This window comes from Polypterus senegalus, chromosome 3 (genome assembly GCF_016835505.1).
Source record: "Polypterus senegalus isolate Bchr_013 chromosome 3, ASM1683550v1, whole genome shotgun sequence".
Lineage (NCBI taxonomy): Eukaryota > Metazoa > Chordata > Cladistia > Polypteriformes > Polypteridae > Polypterus > Polypterus senegalus.
In genome coordinates, this window is record NC_053156.1 from 302531020 (window position 1) to 302544281 (window position 13262).

At 43.2% G+C, this 13262-nt stretch overlaps 1 protein-coding gene across 3 annotated transcripts in view; it reads left to right on the plus strand.

Annotated features, from left to right (window-relative positions):
* The window catches only part of LOC120526377 (epididymal sperm-binding protein 1-like), a 41853-nt gene extending 39623 nt beyond the window's left edge, over positions 1 to 2230 (plus strand). For all 3 annotated transcript variants that reach the window (XM_039749510.1, XM_039749512.1, XM_039749511.1), the window contains exon 8: positions 1262 to 2230. In XM_039749510.1, coding sequence (XP_039605444.1) covers positions 1262 to 1275 — 14 coding nt within the window. In that variant the 3' untranslated portion in view covers positions 1276 to 2230. The remainder of the gene's footprint in view (positions 1 to 1261) is intronic.
* The last annotated feature ends 11032 nt before the right edge of the window (positions 2231 to 13262 follow it).

Here is a 13262-nt window from a genome sequence, read left to right on the forward strand (position 1 = left end):
TAAAAAAGTCATCAGAGCAAAGAGTTGCTATTTTGAAGAAACTAGAATATAAAACATGTTTTCAGTTATTTTACATTTTTTGTTAAGTACATAACTCCACATGTGTTCATTCATAGTTTTGATGCCTTCAGTGAGAATCTACCAATGTAAATGGTCATGAAAATAAGAAAACACATTGAATGAGAAGGTGTGTGTGTGTATGTATGTATATATATATATATATATAGATATATATATATATATAGATATATATATATATATATATGATAGAGAAAGAGAGATAAATAATATATATTTTTTTTTTTTACCAAACTTAGCTTTCTAATTTCTATATTGTTCCCAAATCACAGAACTTGGGAAATATCAGTTCACTTAATTAGCCCAGGAGTCTAATTAAAAACAGAAGCTGGTTGGAACAAAAACCTGCAGCCACAGTGGGCCCCCAGGACCGAGGCTGGGAAACTCTGCTCTAGGTGTCTTGTTAAGTGTATAGTTGGTTGCCCCTCTATCAGCCTCACTACTCTAGCAGAGTTACTCCATTGAAGGACCCTTTGGCCCATTTTGGGCAGAATCTGTATTTTACAAGTGAAACAGATATTCAAGGTATTGTAGCACATTTACACAGTAGGTAATACTACTGATTTACTGCTTCAGGAACCATGGTTTGGCTGATGATCAGAGGTGCTGATGTCACTTGATGTCACTTCTGTGTGGTATCAAATCTCAATCCAGACTCTTCATGTGTAGCTCATGGCTGGTGGAATGAGCTGCCTGACTCAATTTGAAACTCTGACTGCCTCACTGACTCTCTCTCTTGTTTGGTGAATTTCTTCAGGGATATCTGATATTTTATTCTGAGTTCTTCACTTGTGGTAATCAATTTTGTATCCTGGTCCTGTCACACTTGATCTTAAACAGTCTCCCCAGGCTGATGTTTACTTGATTATGTTGACCTCTTTTGTAAGTCACTTTGGATAAAAGCATCTGCTAAGCAAAATAATGAAAATGGAAGTGACTGGGGTAATGTGCATTTTTTCCCTGATTATTGTTGGCTCTAAAGCGAAGTGTTTCTGGTGTTCATGTGTGTGCCTAAGATGGACTGTTGTCTAGGAAAGGGTTGTTTTTGGAGATGGCTTTATAATCAAATAAGCAGACTCGGAAATGGATAACCTGTTTTCAATTGCATATTTGCTTGTTTAGATAGTAATGAATTTTTTAAAATATTGTAAATATTGACTTTAACTTTTGTTTACTTTCCTAGGCAACAAAAAGTAAATCCTTTTGATGATGTGTTTAGATGGTGAAGGAAGACCACTATGAAGTTCATCAAGGCTACTTGCAGTTTTTGTTTTCCACTCCATAATCCTCAATTGTAATAATATCAGTTAAATCATAGATAATAAGTAGTGTGTCAAATTAATTCTGGAATCTAAATTATCCTAATGGAGACCAAATCTTTAAAATGTTATATAAATATAGCCAATTCTAATTTGCTCACCACCAATATATTCCCTTCTTTTCGAGAGCAACTAAACCCTTATTTAGTTTCATGTAGCCATTAATTGTAAACTGATGCACCATCTGTGTTTTTATTCAATGGCCTGTTAATTACTGTCCTGTGTGCTTGTAAACGTGTTTCTGCAGCTTGCTGATATTACGTTTTTTTTAATGAGGTAGAGTGAAATATGGATTAGAATGAGTTACCTATGCCCTGGTATTTAACAGTTAATACATATACTGATGGTTAACTAATTCAGCACTACTAGATACAGTAAGTGCCATAATCTTTATTTTAGAAGCCCTGTATAAAATTTTAAATAAATATTTCAAGTGGGCCTTTGTTTGTTAGATCTCCTTTTAATACCAATACAAGCTAAAACCAAGAAGAGAGTTCCATGGACTGATATGCGTTACAGCATCTTTATTTATTTAATAAGATTTTTCTGTTTGTCTCAGTTAAATTGTTTGCTGAGATCTCCCACGAACTCATCTAATCTCATCTTAAATGACACCTGTCATGTTTAGTGTTCTAACTTGGAGCAAATAGACCAGATGTCCTCCATCTCATCACACTACCAGATCTTGATTAGCCTGTGACTTGTTTGCATGTAATATGCTTGCGCCTTTTACAACTGCATTAGACTCGTCATTCTTCCATGCTTTGTAAAGCACTTTCTAATGGTGTACTCTGAGAAAAGTGGCATATAATAAAATTTGCATGATAAAAGCATTTTTTTCTGTGTCCTTGTCAAATTGTGTGTTCAGAAGCCACCAGTAGTGATATCACTTTATCTAAATTTGCTTTTAGATCTTGCCATTGAAGAAACAGAACTGCTGAGTCTTGTCTTGGTCTCATTTGCAGACTATTAAACCTCCAGGCAGATTACTGCAATGTTCTTGGTGAAGCCATTTACAACAGAACACAATGCTAACCAAATCTTTTGTTCGACTACTTTTCAATACCCCTGCAGAACAATGGTTCAGTGGGTAGTGCTGTTGCCCAATAGATCCAGAGTCCTGGTTTTGGATCAGATAGCCTTTGGTCATCTTGTAAGCTGGACATTCTGCCCACATCCTTTTAAACACACTGGTTTGGTTGATTGGCTTTGCGTAGGTGTGACCTTTGATGGACTGGTGTCTTGATCGAGACTTTTTCCTGCCTTGTACCCAATGTTGCCAAAATATACTATAGGTTCTAATGACACTGAATTGGATTAAGTGAATTTCAGAAGAGAACTTTATTGGTGTATAAAATATTGGTTGGGCTATATTGATGTACCATAACTGCTCATACCTATTCATTAAACAGGAATTTTTAACTAACTAAACAACACAGCAAAAATGTTAATCACAATTCTTAAGAAAGCCTTATCTGAGGCTGATTTCACATTACATGACTTATCGTGGAGCATGTCTGAATGGCCAACCACAGTCACTGATCTTGTCACTGATCTCATATCATTGACCGCATTCACCAATCTCCTGTCAAATTACAAGACCGTAACGGTCATTGGCCATATTTACTTTACAAACTGAGTGCTGACTTTCTAGCACATCTGTGCTCACCCAAATTTTAAACTGTGGAGCAGTGGGGGGATATCAAGAAGAAAACCGGGCTTTGACCCAAACATTATGGAGGGCAATGTAAGTTGTGATATAGGAGACTAAATAATAATCTAAAGATCTTGACCTACGTTGTTCTCCTCTCTTGCTAAGTGAATCTTAGCCTGGCGAGGTCTATTAATTTTTTACATCTAAGACTAGGGGGCTTCGCTCGACAACCCCCGTGTTTGGTTTTCTGGATACACACTTAAGATTTTTTTTTTCTATAAATTGTTGATATTTCATTAGTTTCCCTTTTATTTCAGAACTAGCAAAATACCCGCGCTTCGCAGCGGAGAAGTAGTGTGTTAAAGAAGCAATGAAAAGAAAAGGAAACATTTTGAAAATAACGTAACCTGATTGTCAATGTAATTGTTTTGTCACTGTTGTGAGTGATGAGTGTTGTTGTCATATATATATATATATATATATATATTTACACACACACACATAAACATATATATATATATATACATATCTATACATATACACATATATACATACATACACACACATATATACACACAAATACATATATATATATATATATATACATACATACACACACACATATATAAACATATATATACATATACATATCTACATATATACACACACAGCTATTTCGTATCAGTGCAATACGCTGTTTGTTAAAACGGTTGACTCCGCTCTTACGTGCAATAACAAATCAAATCATTCAGTTGTCTTTGCTCATATGTCATTTTAGAGCTGGACGCCTGGCATCTTTTTGGCCACAAGTTCGTTTCTGTTTGGTGTGAGGTTCTGTGTTGTGGAGATTCTCAGGATGGATTGCAGGTGCTCATCAGTGAGGCGACTCCTGTGTGCTGTTTTGTTAGTCTTTATCACTGAGAAGAGCTTCTCACACAGATATGTGCTACCAAACATGCACAAGGTTCGAGCCGCATGTAGACGGACTTTTTTTGTTCTTCAAAGTCACCAAAGCGCCGTGCAAACTCAGTGTGCAATAACTGTAGTAAGCGGTAAGTGTTCGGCAAGTTAGCTGAAGCGCTGCATTATGGGATCTGTAGTTTATTGTGTTACCAGCGCTTCATATACCCGGGCCATTAATAACAATAATACAGTATATAAAATGATCTCACGGGCCGGATATAATTACGCCGGGCGGATGTGGCCCATGCCCTTGAGTTTGACACATATGGACTAAATAGAACTTGAAAAGATATATTTTTTTAAATGTGACGCGCACTACAGCCTGCATGCCTCAATAAGTCATCCTCCCCTCGCTCTTACTTTTTACCGTTCATCTAATGAATACACTGAGTATGGCTTTACCAAAACAATCATTGATGGCGAATAAAGTATCCATTATTCGAGTATGTAGAGCGGGTTATATATATATACATATATATATACCCGCGTATCGCAGCGGAGAAGTAGTGTGTTAAAAAAGGTAGAAAAAGAAAAGGGAACATTTTAAAAATAACGTAACATGACTGTTGTGAACGGCACCCGAGCACAGACAGGCGGACATGTTGTTTCTCAAACCACCACACGTTTATTTACTACAATATTTACAACTAATTGGTCACAAAGACCCAGTCCAATGGTCACACAGACCCAGTTTAGTGCACAAACAAACCCCAAACAGTCCTGGCCACAATGCCTTGTCTTCGGGCCGCCTCCACTCTCCTCCTGAGCTTCGTCCTGCTTCCACCCGACTCCAGCCTCGAATGAAGGGAGACGGCCCCTTTTATAGAGGACCCGGATGAGCCCCAGGTGTTCCCGGCAATCCTCTTCTGGCCACGCCCAAGTGTGGCGGAAGTGCCGGCTGTCCTCCCGGCTGCTCTCCGGGCGCCGTCATAAATCTTCCCCCCAGCACTTCCTGGTGTGGCAGGAGTGCTGGGGAAACAAGTCCCCAAGGCATTGGGGCGCCTCCTGGCGGTGACCACGGGCCCCTACAGGGAAGGGCTTCCATGCCCTTGACCCGTGGCCCCCAAAGCAACCCGGAAGGCGAACCCCACGTGATCCAGGCAGGGCTCTGACCCTTTTTCCGTCCCTCCTGGCGCCCGGCCGGGTCATGGCCCCTGGCATCCCTGACAGTGCCCCACAGCCAGCGAAGACCTCTCGTGGGTAAGAGCGACCCGTCCCGCGAGGGCAGCAGAGCCCCGAAACGGGTCCCACTCGAGGATAGCCGGGGTCCGGCCCCGCACTCCTAGCAGGGACAGGGGCGGAGACACAATCTGAGCACCAACCCATGGTGCATCCCTGTGCCTCGCACAGGTTGTGCTCCCCCCTTTTACCGGCACCCCGGGGCCTCCTCGATCGGCACCCCCTCCGAGACCTCCACGCCTTTGTTCCGAGCCACTCGTTCCCCGTAGGCTCCTCCAGCTGTGAGCGCACCTGCGCACCAGCAGAGATCATTCCGCAGACGGCCCGACATCAGAGGGCTGTTCCACCACGAAGAGATTCCTTCAGCTCGCCCGGGTCCGTCCCTACAAAGAGAATACAGGGCAGAACCGCTGCCAAAGCACCCAGCTCGTGCCATGCACGGGCAGCGTTCTCCCCTCCAAACACCCCGGCACTTGCCTGATCGGCATCCTCTCCGCGGCCTCCATGTCCCTCTCGATGATGGAGCCGCCGGCACCGCCTGCGCTCTCTCCGCCGGCCTCAGGGATTCCCTCTGCCGCTCCAGAGGGTGGCCAGCCGCACGCGTGCACCCAGCAACGCGTCTCACCGTGTTGGAGGAGGCAGCACCCAGCCGCTTAATCCTCCCTTCACTCTGGGACGCCTTGACGGTACGCGACTTTGTATTAACTAACACAAGCCCCTTTCCCGTCTGCGTCCCTTTCATATCGGAGGAATCGGCACCCAGCCCTTTATTCCTCCGTTCACTCTGGGACGCCATGACGGTTTGAGACTCCTTATGGAATAAAATGCGCCTCTGTCCCGTCTGCGTCCCTATAGTGCGGCGCAAGACCGCAGCCAACTCGGGGCGGAGGGCGCTAGGACCCGGGGCACTTAGCAGCCCGTGTCCATTCAGCGTCCTCTCGACTCCCCTCGCCCAAGATACAGCCAGCGGCGCCGCACTCTCCTGTCGGAGGGCTGCTTACTCGGAACTGATCGTTAACATCACAGCCTTTTCAACAGACCCTCCTGCATGCTGTACGGAGTCGGCTGTACTCACCGCCTCCGCTGTACCTCTCGGCTGGAGATTCCAGCGTTGCGCCGTCCCGTTGTTGATTGAAACGTTCTCAGCGCCGCGAGCGCCTTCCTCTCCAGTTCCAGCACCTCAGCCCGGAGGGCACATAGCATCTGTAACACACGCTGCTCTGTGGGCTGAAGGGACAACCCCAGCTCCGCCAAAGCAGCCGGCAAAGACAGGAAGTTAACCGACGCGGAGCCTACCTGTCTGTCAGCCTCCACGCCGCCACTTCCTGGGGGCCTTTTCCTCCGGCCCAATCGGGTCTTCCCCCTGCCCGTGATGGACATTCGTTGGTCCCGCCTCTCTGCAGTCATCGGCGGGTACACAAGACACACCGTCCAATCGCGTGCCTGTCAGGGGGAGGGACTTCTGGTCCGCGCCATCTTGGCTTCCCTTCTGCGGCGGCGCCGTGCTTGCCGGCAGCCTTGTTGTTGCCGGCACCTTTTGAGCTGCAGCGTCTCCTCCTCCGCAGCCCTCGCGGCTGCCGCTGTGCTGCCGGAGCCCGCAGACCGGCATCGCCTGCCACTGGCGTGGATCCGGGAAGCCCCTGTCTGCAACAAAGAAACACGCCCGGCCCCCATGGGCCGGCTGCCGCTAGGCAGGGAACTCACCTCCCCGGACTCGTCAAACCGAGGACACCTCCTCGGCGTGGCCTTTCTTGACGCCATGCCGTCCCGGAGCCTCCAGCAACGGCGCTTCGTTGGAGACCGCTGCACTCATTGTAGGCACGCCGCCTCCCGCATCAGGGAATAACGGCCCTCCCTGCGGACCCCTGGCGGTCCGTGGGGTTCCTTTACCCAGCGGGGCTGTGTGCACGCAGCACCCGCGTATGCGTGGTGGGGTCCCCTGCTGCACCGGGCCGTCCACAACAATATTTTGTTGATCAGGTCTCCGCCTTGAAACAGGCGGAGCATCCTGCCGACTACGCCAGATGTGAACGGTACCCGGGCACAGACAGGCGGACATATTGTTTTGACACCACCACACGTTTATTTACTACAATATTTACAACTAATTGGTCACAAAGACCCAGTCCAATGGTCACACAGACCCAGTTTAGTGCACAAACAAACCCCAAACAGTCCTGGCCACAATGCCTTGTCTTCGGGCCGCCTCCACTCTCCTCCTGAGCTTCGTCCTGCTTCCACCCGACTCCAGCCTCGAATGAAGGGAGACGGCCCCTTTTATAGAGGACCCGGATGAGCCCCAGGTGTTCCCGGCAATCCTCTTCTGGCCACGCCCAAGTGTGGCGGAAGTGCCGGCTGTCCTCCCGGCTGCTCTCCGGGCGCCGTCATAAATCTTCCCCCCAGCACTTCCTGGTGTGGCAGGAGTGCTGGGGAAACAAGTCCCAAGGCATTGGGCGCCTCCTGGCGGTGACCACGGGCCCCTACAGGGAAGGGCTTCCATGCCCTTGACCCGTGGCCCCAAAGCAACCCGGAAGGCGAACCCCACGTGATCCAGGCAGGGCTCTGACCCTTTTCCGGTCCCTCCTGGCGTCCCGGCCGGGTCATGGCCCCTGGCATCCCTGACACTGTCAATATACAGTATTTGTTTTGTGAGTGTTACTGAGTGTTGCTGTCATCAAGGATTTGATTATCATTATTTCTTTCAATCAGGTTCGTATTTGTAGGATGTGTTGTGTTCAAGTTACATTCCGTGTTTGTCAATCGTTGTAAATGTGACAGGTTTCATTCATCGATTCGTTTCTTACTGCATCAATAAACAGCTCGTCTTCTTCTTTATCTGAGACCTGACACACTGCATGCACGGGTTTTTTTTACACTGTCTTCCTTTAGCGGGACATTGACTTTTTCCAACGTGTTCTTTGTGTCCGCAGTAGTTGGATTTATGAATATGCTTATCAGACGCTTCATATTTTTTGCTGCCTTTTCAATTGTGTAATTCGGTTTTTGTTCAGCGCTCTTTGGAACTGTTGCTTTTTATCTGTGCACTACGTCAGTTCACGTGAGCCACTCGGTGTACATGCATCGAAGGTTCCCAGCTGTGCTGGTGCCATCTCGTGCTGTGTCCATGGCTGTATTTAATGTTACCTTAGTCCTGGCACTTAAAACTTTCTCTCGCAGTTTCGCTGAGTTTGTGTCAAACACCACCCTGACCATCTCATCTTCCTCTCCATAAGCACAGTCCTTCACCCGTGAATATTTACCCGTGGCAGTTTGCTATTGGATTGCGCTGACGGACGGCCTTATATGGGCAGGCACTAAATTACAAACGCCAGCGCAGCCTGTCTATGAACTTAATTTAAAGTGTAGGTTTACATCGTGCTTTGTTTCAAGTAGCAGAACTCATGAATATGGTTGTATATGTCACTCGCCGCTTCTTATTGTTTAGCTGCCTTCTCAATTATATAATGCATGTTTTCTTGAGCGCTTTTTGAGGTCTTCCTGGTTTTCTATGTACTGCGTGATTACGTGGGAGGCGTGATGATGTCACACGAAACTCCGCCCCCACGGCGTTGAAGCTCATCTCCATTACAGTAAATGGAGAAAAACTGCTTCCAGTTATGACCATTACGCGTAGAATTTCGATATAAAACCTGCCCAACTTTTGTAAGGAAGCTGTAAGGAATGAACCTGCCAAATTTCAGCCTTCCACCCACACGGGAAGTTGGAGAATTAGTGATGAGTGAGTGAGTGAGTGATTGAGTGAGTGAGGGCTTTGCCTTTTATTAGTATAGATTCTGTAAAAGCAATATTTGGAATCTTTCGAGTCCCAACATGGTGAATCTTTTAAATTAGCTGTTTGTGACGTGTGTTTAATGACTTTGCACCATAATTCAGGACATGTTTCTCTGTTTGGAATTTCAGCACAGACAACACGATCTTCATCATCAGCAGTTAATAATTTTTTTTGCAAAGTAACTAATAAATGCATGTGAGGTAAACTCTGTTTTTGAAATTCTCTGACTTAAACTTCAAAGCCTTACAATATTTACATACTTCTGCCATATCACCATGTCCATATATTCGATCTCTATTCGCCTTTTCGTTATTTCTCTGAGTAATAATTTCTCTTTCTTTGCTCTAATACGATGTTTACTTTCTTTTTTTTGACCCTGTTGTTTTTTTCTGCTTTCATATTCTGTATCTTGCTCTGCATGTGTTTTGAATTCCAGTTTTCATTTTCTCTAACCTGCTCTGCATGTGTTTGGCCCCCTTGTTTTTTAACCTCTTTATGAAGTTTTACTTTTTTTTGTACTCTTTGTCTTTTATTTCTGACCTTGCTTTGTCCTGGTCAGTGGTGTTTATTTCCCTTTTTTCCGAGTAATAATTTCCGTTTGTTTTCAATACTCGATCTTTGTTTTCTTTTTTTTGATACTTTCTAATTTTCCTGCTTCATATTCTTTAACTTTCTGTGCATTTTTATTGTGGCAACTTTTTTTTGAGCCTTTCGAATTCCACTGCTCTCATAATCTCTAACCTGCTCTGCATGTGTATAGCTCCACCGTGAAGTTCTACTTTGTCTTTTACTCTTTGTCTTTTAATTCTGAGCCCAATTGGATGTGCTTTTTTCAATTCCACTTGTTCCGGGCTGATTATTACTTTCCTTATTTTCTGAATTTGCACCTTGATTATTTTTTTTCTTTTTTGCATTTTTTTTTCTCTCCAGCACTTGAGTCTCTTTTCTCCGCGCTGCTCTTTCTTCTTCATTCAGTCGTTGACGTTTCATCTATAACGTATTGTCCTTATACGCTTTATATGTCATTATGTCATTGTCATGAGTGTTGCTGGCATATATATATATACACACAGACACATATATAAACATATACATACATATAAACATATATAAATATATATATATATATATACACACATATATACATACTGTATATACAACATATACATATCTACATATATACTGTATATACACATATATATACAAATCTACATATATATATCTACATATATATATATATTAGGTGGGACTCGATTAAAAAATTAATCCAATTAATTAGAGGCTGTGTAAGAATTAATCTTGATTAATCGTATGTAATCGACACGTAAATTTGCCCCAAATCGCAAATGTTTTTTTTTTATTTAAAACGGTTTTAGTGGGCTTACAGAATCAAATAATAGACATGGACATGAATATTGTAAACTGAAGCTGTTTTAATTTCTGAAAAAAAGCTTTAAACTGCATTTGAATTCAAAACAGAAACAAAAATATCATCCCTGGTTAAAATTGGGCAGACTTAAAAATAAAGTGGTAGTTTAAGTACTTTAAGTACATTTTCAGAATAGTATTGTCTTTAAATAATAATAACCAAAATTTCAACATAAAGTGCAGTTTTTCTTCTTAAAAAATAAGTCAGAAACATAAAAGGTAATTTGACCAGCTTACTCTTTAAACTCTGAGTAACATTAGCCAAAATTATTTTGTACATTAGGCTAAAACAGTGTGATCATTGAACATTTTGTAATTAGATGTATTTAGAATTACTAACGGTCACGGAAGTCCAATGATCCCCAGTAAGAGCCACAAAGTCCGCTTTCTGTAATGCATCTAATTTTGCTTGCTTTTCAGTGTGCACAAAACCATGCTTTTATCAAGGCTTCGCTCGGTAGTCGAAATGATCAGTCGTAGGAACGCGCTTTATTCCGACTCTAACATTTTTGTAGCTGTGATGTGTGCATCAGTGTAATGGATGTACCAGGAAATCATGCATTGACAAAAGTTCCCGCTTGCTTGGAATTGAAAGTGTGATTAAATGCGTTATTTTTAACGCTTATGGAGTACATGCATCGAAGCTTCTCAGCTGTGCTTGTGCTAAGAAAGGGAAAATTTTAAAAATAACGTAACATGATTCTGCTAACCTAATATTTTTCATACGCCCCAAACCAAGGAGATGCGAAGGTAAAATGAATCGGTAGCGCGTACATAGTCAGTACATCCCTCTCGAATCAACCTCAATGTCGGCATTAGAGGCTTAAGACTCTACAATTAGCCACAGGTGTGGCTTGTCTATGCTAAAGTATGTATTGTAGATCGGGTATATATATACATTTATATATATATACCTGTGTACCAGTGGAGAAGTAGAAGTTATGAAAAGAAAAGGGAACATTTTAAAAATAACGTAACATGATTGTCAATATACAGTAATTGTTTTGTGAGTGTTATTGAATGTTGCTGTCATCAAGGATTTGATTATCATTATTTCTTTCAATCAGGCTCGTATTTGTAGGATGTGTTCAAGTTACATTCCGTGTTTGTCAATCGCTGTAAAGATAAGAGGTTTCATTCATCGATTAGTTCCTTACTGCATCAATAAACAGCTCGTCTTCCTTTTATCTGTGATGTGACAAACTGCATGCACGGGTTTTTTTACACTGTCTTCCTTTAGCAGGACATTCACTTTTTCCACCGTGTGCTTTGTTTCCGCAGTAGCTGCACTTATGAATATGATTGTATGTATAAGACGCTTCATATTTTTTGCTGCCTTCTCAATTGTGTAATTCGGTTTTGTTCAGCACTCTTTGGAACTGTTGCTTTTGTCTGCGCATTGCGCCAGTTCACGTGAGCCGCTTGGTGTTCTTGCATCGAAGGTTCCCAGCTGTACTGGTGCCATCTCGTAATGTCAGCTAAGACCCGCACTTAAAAGTTTCTCTCGCAGTTTCAATGAGTTTGTGCCAAACACCACCCTGACCATCTCATCTTCCTCTGCATAAGCACAGTCCTTCACCCGTGAACATTTACCGGCAGTGTTTGTATTGGATTGCCGCTGATGGACGGCCTTATATGGGCAGGCACTAAATTACAAACGCTAGTGGCAGCCTGTCTATGAACTTAATTTAATATAAACTTACGGTTCACGCCGTGCTTTGTTTCCGCAGTAGCTGTACTTATGAATATGCTTGTATGCATCATTTGCTTCATAATGTTTTTCTGCCTTCTCAATTGTGAAATGGCGTTTTGCGCTCATCGCTGTTTGAGTTCTTCCTTGTTCTCTACGCACTTACGTAGGAGGCGTGATGATGTCACAAACTCTCCCCCACGCCATCTCCAACTCAAGACTCCATTACATTATATGGGGAAAAATAGCTTCCAGTTATGACCCTTATGCGTAGAATTTCGAAATGAAACCTGCCCAACTTTTGTAAGTAAGCTGTAAGGAATAAGCCTGCCAAATTTCAGCCTTCTACCTACACAGGAAGTTGGAGAATTAGTGATGAGTGAGTGAGTGAGTGAGTGAGTGAGTGAGGGCTTTGCCTTTTATTAGTATAGACTGGTTATACGTAGGGCATGTCTTGCAAGAATCTCATGTTCTACGTACCCGTGAAACGGTCCTGGGTCAATCTCTTGGCACAAAGTCTCATGTTTAAGGTTCCCACGAGACGCTCCATGGCCAATCTCTTTCGTCTCGCGGGTCTTTTAAGTGTCTTCCGTGATCTTCACGTCTCTTCTCCCTAGTCCTTCTCTCCCAGGATTTTTTTATATAATAGAGAGATGTCTCCCTTAAAGGTTTTCCAATGCTGTTTCTGGCCTGGTGTCTTTGTAAATACAGGGAATTCCAGTTTCCATATTACATCTTGCCTGAAGAAGGGGCCTGAGTTACCTCGAAAGCTTGCATATTGTAATGTTTTTAGTTAGCCAATAAAAGGTGTCATTTTGTTTGACTTCTCACTACAAGCTTGGCTCCTGAAATTATAAGCAGACCACCATTTGAAGATCTTAGTTTATGACTTGAAATGTAGGATGACAGACACTCCCAAGATACAGGAAGGAGAAGATTATTTAAGGATTTATACTCCATTAGCAGTATTTTAAAGTTAGTTCTAAAGTACACGGGTAACCAGTGTAACAAGGTTAAGACTGTTGAGATGTGCTCAGATTTTGTTTTTCTAGTTAATATTCTTGCTGCTGCATTCTGAACTCCCTGACACAGATTAATGTCTTTCTTTGGTATAACTTTTACAAAGTTCCTGAAATGGAAAAATGTCATTTTAGTAAT